General features: G+C 39.6%; 1 protein-coding gene across 5 annotated transcripts in view; it reads left to right on the forward strand.

The window, feature by feature from the left end:
- The window catches only part of LOC127629095 (transcription factor SOX-6-like), a 166,502-nt gene that overhangs the window by 88,727 nt on the left and 64,873 nt on the right, over window positions 1-12,902 (forward strand). For all 5 annotated transcript variants that reach the window (XM_052106349.1, XM_052106429.1, XM_052106492.1 and 2 more), the window contains 2 exons: window positions 5,440-5,612; window positions 6,973-7,041. In XM_052106349.1, coding sequence (XP_051962309.1) covers window positions 5,440-5,612; window positions 6,973-7,041 — 242 coding nt within the window. The remainder of the gene's footprint in view (window positions 1-5,439; window positions 5,613-6,972; window positions 7,042-12,902) is intronic.

Here is a 12,902-nt window from a genome sequence, read left to right on the forward strand (position 1 = left end):
CGTGTGTTGTTTGGTCAGTTTGAGCTGTTATCTCAGTAGGACTCTTTAATGAAGAAGTCCGTGTCATGGTGAGGATGCTGGGAGAAGAGCAGGGCTCTTGCATTATCTTAATTACACTCGGAGCATCGCTGCTGTCGTCATTAGATTATTAGTCAGCATTAAAGTGCCCCATGAACGTCAAGAGCATGAAGTGTGTCTCTGTTTAAGAGCCACTCTGTTGACTTTTGGTGTCAATCAAGTATTTTCGAGATGGGAGGAAAAAAAATGTGTTGACAGTGTGCAGTAAGATTTAATGGCGTGTGTGTTAATACGCTTCGCACACTCAGAGTAGTATTTGCACTGCTTCGTACAGTATAGTACAGACTCTTGTGCATATATTCATAAAGTCATACATCTCATGGAATCGGCTCACTTTTTAGCATTTTCATAATAGATTTAAATTAGAATACATGTAAATATGTTGAATAAAAAGTATTATCTTCATCATCATCATAAAAAAAAAAATCCCCTTCTTTTTTAAACAATATTTATTCATTTATATTGGGGGGTGGGGCAAGGTGTCAAGGTGTCAAAATTTGTTTATGATGGGTGACGTAGAAATTATTTCGAGCTTTGCTGGAGTAGTTTCAGTGTGGGTGTAGCTATGCATACTAACATTCACAGTTAATTACATGTAAATACTCACAGCACTGTATCTGGTTTGGCACAAGTGGAAATTGAGGACAAGATGTTCTCCCTCTTTATAGCTTGGACAAGAGCTGTAAATTTGCATTATGTTAAATTTGAGTGCAGCATTGAATGGTTTCTTGAGTTGATGATTTGAGCTGCCATATGCTTGCATGTGCTAGCACATCCTGGTGCATGCTAGTTAATGAAGTTTTATTGGCAGGATCAGCAGGGTTTCGATCCTTGCATGGGGCAGCAGGCCAGGTAAAACAGCTGTTGGCCATACTATCTCAATAGCAAGGGACACTAATATTGATATAACTAAATATTTATGTGATATCACTTAAACTGCCGCTTGTCATTCAACAACAAAAATGTGCTGTTTAACACTCCACAAAATTTTAGTTATATGTTTCTCTCATCTTTTGTTTAAAACATATAGGCTATATGTATTGCTTAAAATAAGTAACATTCAAGTATTTTATTATTATTACATTAATTTTAATCAATAATTTTAGGTATCAGTTGCAGTTTTATGCAGTTTTTGGATTTACTATTGTATTTGGATATAGCAAAGATAAATATAAATGTAGGTTGAACAGAATTCTAATGAATTGCCTGACTGTCTTTTCTCCGTCTTTAATTTTTCATTTAGTTTGATCTAGTTTTTACCCTTGGGGTCTTGTCTTCAGATGCAAGAAGCTTCTGTAGGATGAAAGACTGTTAATAGTAATTTATCTGTGATCACCTTTGAGTTCACTGATAAAACTGTCAATTTGCATTTTTAATTCTCTATTATTCCTTTAATACTGTCTTATTTGTTGACATTGAAATACATAAAATAGACATTGTAGAGCTTCAATTTGAATTGTGAGATTTAACATACAAGCAACTTCAGAGTCCATATGGGGAGGATAAATTGTAGTACTTGTTTGTGGAGTATGTCTGGCCTGAAAATAATTAGTGCCTTTTTTTTGGTATAGATGAGGGAATATACCTTTTCACAGCCTCCAGCCATGACAGGCATGCCAGCTATGTGCAGCCTGCGTCTGGACCCAGCTCGGGCACAATCGCTGCTTTTAGAGCCCTCTTAATTTACTTAGGATGGGCTTGCAGCATATGGGAGCATCCACAAAAGCCGACTGATGGAGAGACAAAGAAATTCCAGTATTCGGACATTAGGGGGAAAAAAAAGTCATTCAAATGTAGTCATAATGGTTCAGCTGTCGTAACCAAAGGAAGAGAAGAGAATAGAGAGTATTTCCCTCTTTTGCTCCTTTCCTTTTTTCATGCTCTTTCGTCCTAGTGTGTGCCTGGATCTTTTATCTCTCGTTTTCACATGGGACTCTTCAAAGTAACAAGCTGCCCTCTCTTTCTCTGGTGCTGGACTTGGAACTCAAATTAGGGACTGCTTGATTAGAGGGGAAAGGGGGGGGCTTGGCCTGGGGTGGCAGAATAGCTGTTGGACAGAACAAATCGCACCCCTACAAAGTGTCTTTTATCTGCTGGCCCCTCCCTTTGACAGCTCCCTCGCTCGCTCATTCACTTCAGTCACAGTTGTTTCTCTCCAGTATTCTGTATTGTGGGAAATATCATCCAATCTGGTTTGTGACACTGAAAGGGAGAGGAAGGTAAATGTTCGAACAACGTTTCTTTAGGATTCGCACTCACTGTTTATGTCCAGTCTCGACAGCTGACAAAGGAAGCTCACGTAACTCTCTTAATTCTTCCTTTCTTCCTTTCTCGTTCTTTCTTTTTACCCCTCTTCAGCTCAGCCAAGGTTCCTGAGTGGAATCTTATGTCCTCAGCCTACCGTGATGAATTAGACAAAACTAACCTGCACTCATTATTTAGTTAAGAAGGTCTTCTGGCCAGACTTGTCTCTTGCTGGAATGACAATGCAATGAGACACCTTTACAAGAGTATCCAGACTCAGAGCAATGCTATATGCACCAGTGCCCTCTTTGTCAGTACTCTGCATACAGGCCGAGCCCACCCCAATAAAACTTTTATCTGCTTTTAAACGAGATCTATAATTCAACACAGGAAGAACAGGATTATCGCTACCAAAATATAAGGCTAGTTGCAATAGACTAAATGCCATTCAAAACCAGTAATTATCATAGCAGTGACTCTAGTCAACGTAAGTTTGGCCTACTAAATTGTATTACAGACACAAAACAACGAGAAAGGACCAGAACAGAGTAGAAATTTGAGGAGTGAGAAAGACGAGGGAAGACATTTAACATTTTGGTAGTGGGGTGGAGTTGGGGGGTTGGGGTGATCTCTGGACAATCGAGCCAGAGATCAAACAATGGAGCCTCTGTTAGTATGCTGTTGGTGTTTGTGCAGACTGGCACTCCCCACACACAGACCCTGTGCTGGGCCCTCCAGAGCCTGTGACCCCTCAGTAAGACATGGCTACAGTAACATCCGTGTACACTCGGTTACCAACAAACCAACAAACACGCACTAGTCCTTGCACGGCTGCTCATTTTTTACCAGTTGACTAACAGGTCAGAAAAGAAGCCAAGAAGGCAGTTACTCGATAATTCAAGGTTGGGTTAACCTAAATTTTTCTGCTATTTTCCACATTTTAAAAACATTAACAGATAATTCCAAATGATTTTCATACTTTTAACAGATAATACAAGAAATAAAAATATATAGACCATAGCACATCAATTTTCACTTTAATCATCTTTACTCTGGTAATGCAAATATATTACTATACAAATATATTTGCATATATCTGAAAATGTTTCTACACACAATTACACAGGACGCAGTTTGTAGATTGAGGAATTTTCGTACTGTTATTTCCATAAGGAAGAAGCACAACTAATCCATGTGTAGGCCTCCCTCTCAGGGGCCCCTGAGATACTCAGTTGGGAGGAGAATTGGGTGGGGGGAAGTAAAGCTATTTGACATCCAACATCCCTTCCGACTTTGTGGAGTGGCTCTTCCTTCATCCATTGAGAGATACTCCGCCACCCCCTACCAACCCTCTCTGACTCACCCACCTCTCTTGCTAAATTTCTCACTCTCTGGGCCCAGACTCAACATGTGGGGGGCAGATATCATTCCCGTCAGCAGCCAACGCTAAATGAGGCCCTTCATGGCTCAAGCCAAAGGTTAATAAAATCGGTAGCAAATGTATCAATTTTACAGATAAGCCATTCAAACAAGTGTAGTCGACTAAATAAAAAGTACATTTAGGCTTAGGGAAACCACATGCAGCAGTAGCACTGAATGGGTGCTTTTAGGTGCCTTTTTTGAGAGAGGATAAATGGAGCATTGCAGTCTCTCTCTCTCCTCCATTATGGTGGCGACGGCAGCACAGGGCCGACCAGTAAATTGCTTTGAATGGGGGCTGGAGGTTGACAGACCTTATTAAGACAAACGGTCTTCCTCATCGGAGAGATAAAATAAATCAGGTGTTTAGTTAAATTAAAATAGTTGAACTAGAGCGGGCCCCAGGGAGCCCCTATGGAGAAACTCAAGACAGATGTGGCCAGAGGAACACAGGAAGACACCCAGGAAAGAATTTAACACTGAGCTGGCCAAAAGCCAAGAGAATCATGCAGTTTGTATGGCTCCCTGGCTCTTCTTGTGGAGCAGCAGGTTACTCACAAAAGGGAAAAAGAGAGAGAAAGCTTGCCACGCGAGACCCAGTTACCATCATGCTTCTCACAAGCTATTATGTCTACTTTGGATGTATCACTTAGCATTGATTAGCTAAAGGTACTGCACTTCCTCCTGGATAGACGTCTACGAGGCATCCTTATTGTCTATTGTGTGTGATTATGTGTTCACTGCTATGTTTGATGTGCATGTGTATGTGTGTGTGTGAGAGGGATAATGAGAGGATGTAAAGGTGACAGTGACCCTGTTTGCGAGAGGCACGTCAGCTCTGAGGTGTTTGTCTCGGCTCCTCCCTTAATGAGAATTGAGAGCAATCATTACACAGCAGCGCCTCCAGTCAGGGCCAACATGCAACTGTCACCAGCACACACACATACAGTACACATACTTGCCCTGTATTGTCTGTCACTAATCTACCACCTTTACTCGTTTTGTGACAGCTCCTCTTATTTAATGGGAACAATTCCATTCCTCACCATCTCTCCGCAAAGCTGTGATCACCATAAGTGGAAAGAAAGAGCGAGAGAAAGAGAGAGTGGGGGCTCGCGACCTTCACACTTTTAATGAAGCTTTTCTGTTGTCAGACCAAGGCTGTTCAGCAGAGACCATTCTTGGTTTTGAAGGAGCTAGAGTTTCAGAGGACAGACCTTACATTCCTCTCTCGCTGCCCTTTGTGGTCTTTAGGAATCCTCTTGACTAAGACACAGCAGTCTTGGATGCTCAACATTTTCTGGCTCTGTCCTGGCCTCTCGCTGATCTCAGGAGCTTCTTTGTGCTTTTTATATTTCAGAGGAAGGCTACTGATGCACAAATCAATTAACAAGGGTCTGTTTTCCACTGCTTGCTTGCTTTGTTTGCTTTTCTGTCTCTAGGAAAACTGACCTTTGCCTTGATATAGAGACTATATTTAAAAAGAGGTGAGGGACATCTGGCTGATGTAACATTAGACGTAAAACTTTTTCTTCTCACTGCTGGGAGAGTGTATGAGGTCAGGGATGCTCATTTGAGAGAAGACTTTCATCTACTGGCTCCATATGCATATCCAGAAGGGAGAGTCTGGAAATGTTTGCCATTTTTGTGCACATGCGCATGGGTCAGTGTGGTTGACTGCTTGTGTTCTGGGTGCAGGTACTCCAGAGAGTCTTGCAGAGAAGGAGCACCAGCTCTCCACCATGATCACCCAGCTTATCAGCCTGCGAGAGCAGCTCCTCTCCGCCCATGATGAACAGAAGAAACTGGCCGCTTCGCAGATGGAGAAACAGCGTCAGCAAATGGAGCTGGCACGCCAACAACAAGAGCAGGTGAGAATGTGCATCCATCCCCCAACCATGTCTCATTGGCTTCATTTTGTATATGTCCTATAAATCATGTTGCTTCTTTTAAAGCAAATGAAGACATAATCAGCCATGCATCACCACTTCTCACTTTAATTTCTCGTTCATCAGAGGAGGCAATAAAAAAAAAATTGCTATTTTATATAGTTTTCTTGTTTAGTGATTTGTTTATTTTTTTACTTAGTGATATTTCACTCTTAGACAAACCTGGGCTCTGCAGTTGTAAGGAAATATGCACAAAGTAACAGTTAATATACAGTGTATAACTGATGAAATATGGAAAAACAGGAAAGTGTTTCCTTATAAGATCAAACTTGGCATGAAAAGCATGTGTAGATCAAGCAAATGAGGCATAGTGAACGCATAAGCAGATAAGCACAGCTCATGAGCTCTGTTAATGTCGCAAAAGATCTATCTACAAATCCACTGTTTTTATATCTAAACCATATAACTGCTGTAAATTTATTATGCAAATGAATGAGTGCATATTAATGTTGTCTGCATTTACCTGAAATGGATGCATACATTTATGAATTTCCCTGTTAATGTCACCCGGTTCTCCACATTAATATCCAAGTTTATGAGGATTGTATATTCATTGTATGCTTAGCTGATTTTAATAAATGGTTATGGTGGGAATTTACTGTTTTGCAAATGCTTAAGAATGTATCCCTTTCCATTAATGACAAACCGAATGGAAGGAAAGGGGAGATAGGGGCGAGAAAGAGAGAGAGAGGGGGGCTGCCTGAAGTTGGGATGTCATTTAGTCATCCAGACACGACACAGTAATTAACTGTTGACACTAGTGAAGAAGCCAGCACAAATTAATCCTGACACATTTGCAGACGGGTGATATCTTACAGTGAACACTTTGTAATTATATTTGAAAATGAAAATTAAATGACACTTAAACCTAGGCTGTCAGGCTCACTGAGGAGGAGGAACAGGGGAGTCTGAAGGGCTGGGAGAGATAGAGGGAGGGAAGGCAAGAGGCAGGGTTACATTGAATGATAAAGGCCCACCCTTGGGCAGACCAAACCAGTCTTTCACCCTGCTGCGGATTGCCCGGCCAGACCCGGGGCTGTGTATGAGGCACTGTCTCTGATTACAGCTCTTCACTGATTACAGTTATTAGGGTCAATTGGTGAACGAGAGATGTTACCCACAAGCTCTGATTGCATGTATTATCTGTCTGTATAAATACATGGTACAATGAAGCCAGTTGCACTTACATAAACATCCTTTAATGTTTCAGGCCTTTTGAATTCTATTAGAGTGTAAGTGGTCTGGCTGCATTCAGCTAAACATATATTTTTTGCTTTCTCAGATTGCCAGACAACAGCAGCAACTTCTGCAGCAACAGCACAAAATCAATCTTCTTCAACAGCAGATCCAGGTCAGTGCCCAACTTTCACATCTTCATCTTCTCTTGGCTCGTCATGTAGTACTGTCAAAAACTGTCATTTTGTTATTACAACTGTCATCAATCAAGTTACAACTGTCACCAGTCTGGATAATTGGCCAGTTGTAATTCAGAAAGTGACTATACAGTAATATGGGTAGCATAATTATCACTCCCTAATTAATGAAGAGAAAGGAAAAAAGCACACGGAAATTAGAAAAAGCTTAATGACACCAAGCAGTGCTGGTTTGCATGTTTTGTGGAAAAGTGCCCTAAGGGTTTGCGACATGAAAGCTGCTGGTAAATGCCTCTGAAAATACACTGTCCCAGTGCAGTGACGTGGCAGCGGCTTTGGAAAACAGCACAAGTGCTACTGTTAGCCCCAGTTCTCATTGTCACCGACATTGGAAAAATCACTTCACGTTAATTTTCTTTAATGCCGTCTGCATTGCGGCCAGCTATTCGGTAAACGTTCCACATAAAGTGCGTAAACCATGCCTTTTACAAATATTTGATGTTTACTTTAAGTCAGCTTGAGTGATCTTTTGAAGCTCTCTCTTTATAAGAGTATTTCAAGAATAGGCTCATTGAAAGTTTGCTCTTTGCTTAAAATAATTGAATTGGATTAGTTGCAAAGTACACAGAGTGGTCACCCAAATCCGTTTTCTTGCCACAAAGTGGATTGCACTTTTTTTTCCCTCCATCAAACAATTATGTGAAATGAAAAACTGGAAATAGAAAAGGAGGGAGAATTCACATCAGTGGGGGAAAGTAAGCTTACTAGAGCCCTAAATAAATGTGATGTTTTTCCAAAAGTGGCAGGAGAGTTGCAGCTGGAGAAGAATAAGTGTGCTTATGTGTGTGTTTGTGTAATTAGCTATCATTTGAGGACATTGTCCCTAAATGTTAGCTAAATCTGATAAAACTTCACTTTGGGGACATTTGGAGACATCTTCAATTGGACAATTGATTCATAAATAAAGTAAATATTTTTTTTAATTATTATTATTATTATAAAAATGCAAAAAAAAAAGTTTTAAGAACACTTTAAATTACAATAAGGTTGTATTCGTTACATCAGATAACACAATTGTTAACTTGACCTAACAATGATCAATACTTTGAAAGCATTTATTAATCTTGATTCATGTTAATTTATACATATTATAATACATTTTACATTAAAAGCTGTGTACATTAACATTAGATCATTTGTTATGAACTAAAATAAAAAAATAAAACAATGACCTATACTTTTAAAATAAATTAACATTAACAAATATTACTAAGTGCTGTTAAACATTGTCTATTGGTAGTTCAGGATACCAAATACTAATGCAGGTAACTAATGCATTTAAAGCAGTGCAATTAACGAATAGAACGTAATAGGTTGTGGGTTAGGGTAAGGTAAGTCAATAGTATTTAAAAATGGCTTTATATGAGACCAATAGAAGTCTATGGCAAGTCCTCATTCAGATAGCTAAGTAAATGTGTTTGTGTGTGTGTGTTTGGGTGGTTTACAACGACAATTTTTTAGCTTACAAACTGGGTATTATGGTATAAATGGGGTTTATGACATTTCTAGTGTCCCCATAATACAAATCGTTTAAAAAGCATACTAAACGATGTTTTTTTGAAAATTAAAAAATGCAGAAAGTTTTTTGTGAGGGTTACGTTTAGGGGTAGAGTTAGGAGATAGAATCAGTATATCTATGGAGAGTCCTCGTAAGGATAGCTGCACCAATGTGTGTGTGGATAAAGGATGGTTTGGTGTCTGGCATGTGTAGTTACATGAAGCAAGGTTAGTGGACCACCCACTCTGTGACATGGACATTCACTAGCTGGCCAGTGGCAGTGGTCAAGGTCTTCACACACACACATGCGCGCACGCACACACACACACACACACACACACACACACACACACACACACACACACACACACACACACACACACACACAAGCCAAGGGCACCATGAGCAGCCTGTGCCAGGAGATTCTCTCTTCGTCTTCTTCCCTGTATTTTTTTTTTCATTACGCGTACGTTTATTGGAGACAGGTACAAGTCTCCCCACTCCTCTATTCTCTCCCTTATTCATGTCCAATACACCAATAATGTATGTCAGCCAATCTTCTCTCACATTTTTCATCTGTTTTTACACACTCATTCTTTACCCCTCAGTCCTCACTTTTCACTCTCTATTTCATGTCTCATATCTCCCTCTGTGTTTGACTTACTCTTCAAAGCCTCTGAGCTTGAGGCCCAACCAACGAAATCCAAGCTGTTTTTTTCTCACGTGCCGAGAACCGCTCTAGCAATCACTGTGAGGTTAACCATCAGCCTTTCTTTCTCACTCTACTCAGAAGTGTCAGGTAAAAACAAACCACTGTCTTTTTTACATAGCCCGGAGCGGGACAGATTTATAGCACCGCTGTAAAAACTCTTTCAAGTGCACTTCTCAAGAGAAAGACTGAATCTGTTAAAGGCCCCTGCTGTTGAACAGCACACAGAACTAGCCACTGCGTAACCTCTGTGACATAGTCCACCAGGCAGTGCATGTGAGAGGGACCACACTTCGCTTTCCAGAATACATGCCCTACACGCTACTGTGTGCTCAGTTAGTAGCAGTGGAGCGAGAGTTTTAACAGTTAAATTATCTTTACGATTTTAGTCTGCTGGGTTTGGTTATTCCTAACTAGTGGACGCGCTCATATCATGCAGCAGTCTTGGGTAGTAACTAACTAAATGTTGCAACGCCACATACTTAACTTACGTTTTTCAATAGAGTGATAGTAGCTCTGCTGTTTTGAAAATTGTATGGCTTTGCATCACACAGAGTTTTACAGACAAGCGAGCTGAGCCAATAATTAAACCTGCTCTGCTAAAACCTCTCTTACTCATTTAGTGGTTTGTTCACGTTTATTACCAATTCACTAATCTTATCATGCTTTTTATCTTCTCTGACTTTGTTTTCATATATCATTACCATTGCCTCCCTTTGTGACCCATTTTAACTTCCATCTCCAGAGGCCACGGTTGGTCATAAAGAAGAAGGGAATGTCAGAAGACAAGAGTAGAATCCAATGCCATATGAGAGGAGGCTTGCTAATGCAATTCACTGGCACTCTGTTTTCATTAGAGCTAGCTCTACAAAAAATGCCCAGTGCTCTTAATAAACAACAGCTTAGAGTTAATTAGTACTCCAAACAAGCTCTTCAGCCTTCATGTAGCAGACGTAAAAGTTGAGTGGTAAAACAGCATGCAAGGATTGGGTTTCCCTGCTGTTAGCATGGAGCATGTGCGTGGTTTAAAGAGACATCCTCACCCTCAAACTGCTACTGTTTTGGCTCATGGGGGGAAGTGGCATTTTAGACAATTATTGATGATGTAACTGATCACATCACTAGACTGAAAGGGTTCCAAATAAATCCATCAAGCCTGTAACCCAATACAGTGCTAGCTCTGGCAACCAAATTCTATTTTTCTCTGGAAAAGTGAGAGAGATGGAAGCTAGCGTTGTGGAACTGTTTGTTGCCCAAATCAGCCCACTTTTAAATTGGCCTTCTCTCTTTTTCATCCTTTCACATTTTATACAAAGAGCTCTGAGAGACGGAGAGATTGAGTCTTTGTCTTTTTTCAGAATTACAGTGTCACTTGTTTAAAGATAGCAGATGTTTAGATTACAGAGTTAGGAGGCTTATCAGAACTTCCAGCTCAAGGGTTTGCTCTTATTTATTTCTTTAGCCAAAGCCTCTTGTTGAAAAATTTCACATGGCATCTAATTCTGTCCATGGACGGGATTACCGTTATGCGATTCAAGCACAAACTTAAAAGCGCCATCAGAGATTGAAGGAGAGGCTTAGAAACAATTAAAAACAAATGTCGAAAGTAAATCTTGATTTGCAAGAGAAAATGTGTTACTTATGTAAGACAAGTAAAGCTGGACAAATAAGACCATGTAAAAGCCACTGCCTTCAACAAGAAGCCAAAAAAGTCGCTAAGTAAGTCTGTGTTGTTCTTAGCCGTTTTGAATTGGTATTAATCAAGCGGAGTGATCCGGGTTCCGCTGACCTGTTTACAAAAAGCCTGTCTCCTTGACAGTTCATCTCACTGTTTTATTCGGCCTCACTGCTGTAAATTCTGCTGTATATTTGGAACCCGAAGTGAGCTCCCATATACATACAGTAGCTTCCCATGATGAAAGAAAAATCACATATAAGATTTCGGAGACATAAAGTGATTAAATGGAGACTTAAATGGTGGCAAATAGTTATTTGCTCTTGTTCATAATTTTTTACTTGAGAAAGTGACCCTATTAATCTCTCAAATGTGTGTCCTCTAAAAATCCTCCAGTGATCTTAAACACTGAAGTCAAAAGTTTGAGATTTTGAAATGAGCTCAAACATTTCTCATCAATTTCTTTCAAGACCAAATTATCTGAGCTATGATGTCCACATTCATTTTACAGCTCAAACAGAGCAATACTCTGTCAAATGATAAATGAAACAAAGAATAAATGATTAATCACTCCAACTCCCATTTGTTTTGCTTAGCTTGAGCTGCCCAGGCTGTCGACAGATGTTGATAGATATATGATGTTAGATAAAAAAAAGAATCTATTTGTACAAAAAAGTTGTCAAGAGACACTGTTCTTTGTCCTTTTAGCTTATACGTCTTTCACACTTAATACTTACTGTATAAATATAGCTGCCATGCTCAGTTAAGATTTCAAAGGTTTATACAAAATGAAGTTAAATGTTCCTATTCATGTTAAAGATTTTAGTTCCCTAATGGTTCCAGTGATGATTCCAGTAACGATTATTTTAGTACTTTTGAGAAGAATTCTTTAGAAATGAGAAATGCAATTCTTATTGGATTTACTGCACGTTGCAGCTGTTGCCAAATGATGAAATCATTTCAGATTGATTTCTACAGAGCAGATATAACAAATTTGAAATAAATTTAATACAGTTCTCATAATAGGTGTTTGCATACTTTTTAGAGACATGAATGCAATCAAATAATTTATCCTAGCTATGCATTAAACAAAAGTTCTAAACAAACAAGGAAAATAACAAATTTCATTATTTTACTTATTGTTAATAACATTCTGCTTATTACAACAAAACTTGTGTATCTTTACACATTGTGATATGATAACCAGCTCAGTACCTGCACTACTTGATTAAAGTCTCACAAGTTATTTACACAACATTTAATAAATGGTAACAGTTCAAGAGACCGTTTAGACTGTGTTATTTTGTCTAATGTTGTACTTCAGGCTTGTGCGAATTCCACAGTTCTTATTGCATTTCGAGTTGGACATTCATAACTTGCGCATCAGTATTAATACTATACTGGACTATACAGGAAGTGCCGTATGTTTCGCGCTAAGCTCATTAGAGTCATTTGTTTGAGAATCAGACTATGCTGGATGAGTTGTATATTTTGCAATGTATATAAATATACTCTATATTAAAAAAAATGTCTCTTAAGCGTCGTTCGGGAAGGGAAGGTTTTAGTAGGGTGTTCTATCTTCATCGACATAAAATTGCACGTAGGGGAATCGTTAACGGATCCGAAAGTCATGACGATCGTATGGTTCTGGTATTTTAAGAATGAAACCGATACTGAACAAGAATTGGTTCTTGGTACACAACCCAATTTATACATGTGTATATGTCTATTAGTTGGTATTAGCTCTTTCTGGGCATTGTTTGGTGATGGCAGCTCTAAATTCCCAGGCCGGACTCTTGGGCTGACGTGCATCTCTAGCGTAGTGCTGGCGTGGTGCCATGCATTCCTGCACACTGGGGCTGGTACGGTGTGAGCTGAGGTGATGCAGGGAGGAGAA

The sequence above is a fragment of the Xyrauchen texanus genome, chromosome 1 (genome assembly GCF_025860055.1).
Source record: "Xyrauchen texanus isolate HMW12.3.18 chromosome 1, RBS_HiC_50CHRs, whole genome shotgun sequence".
Lineage (NCBI taxonomy): Eukaryota > Metazoa > Chordata > Actinopteri > Cypriniformes > Catostomidae > Xyrauchen > Xyrauchen texanus.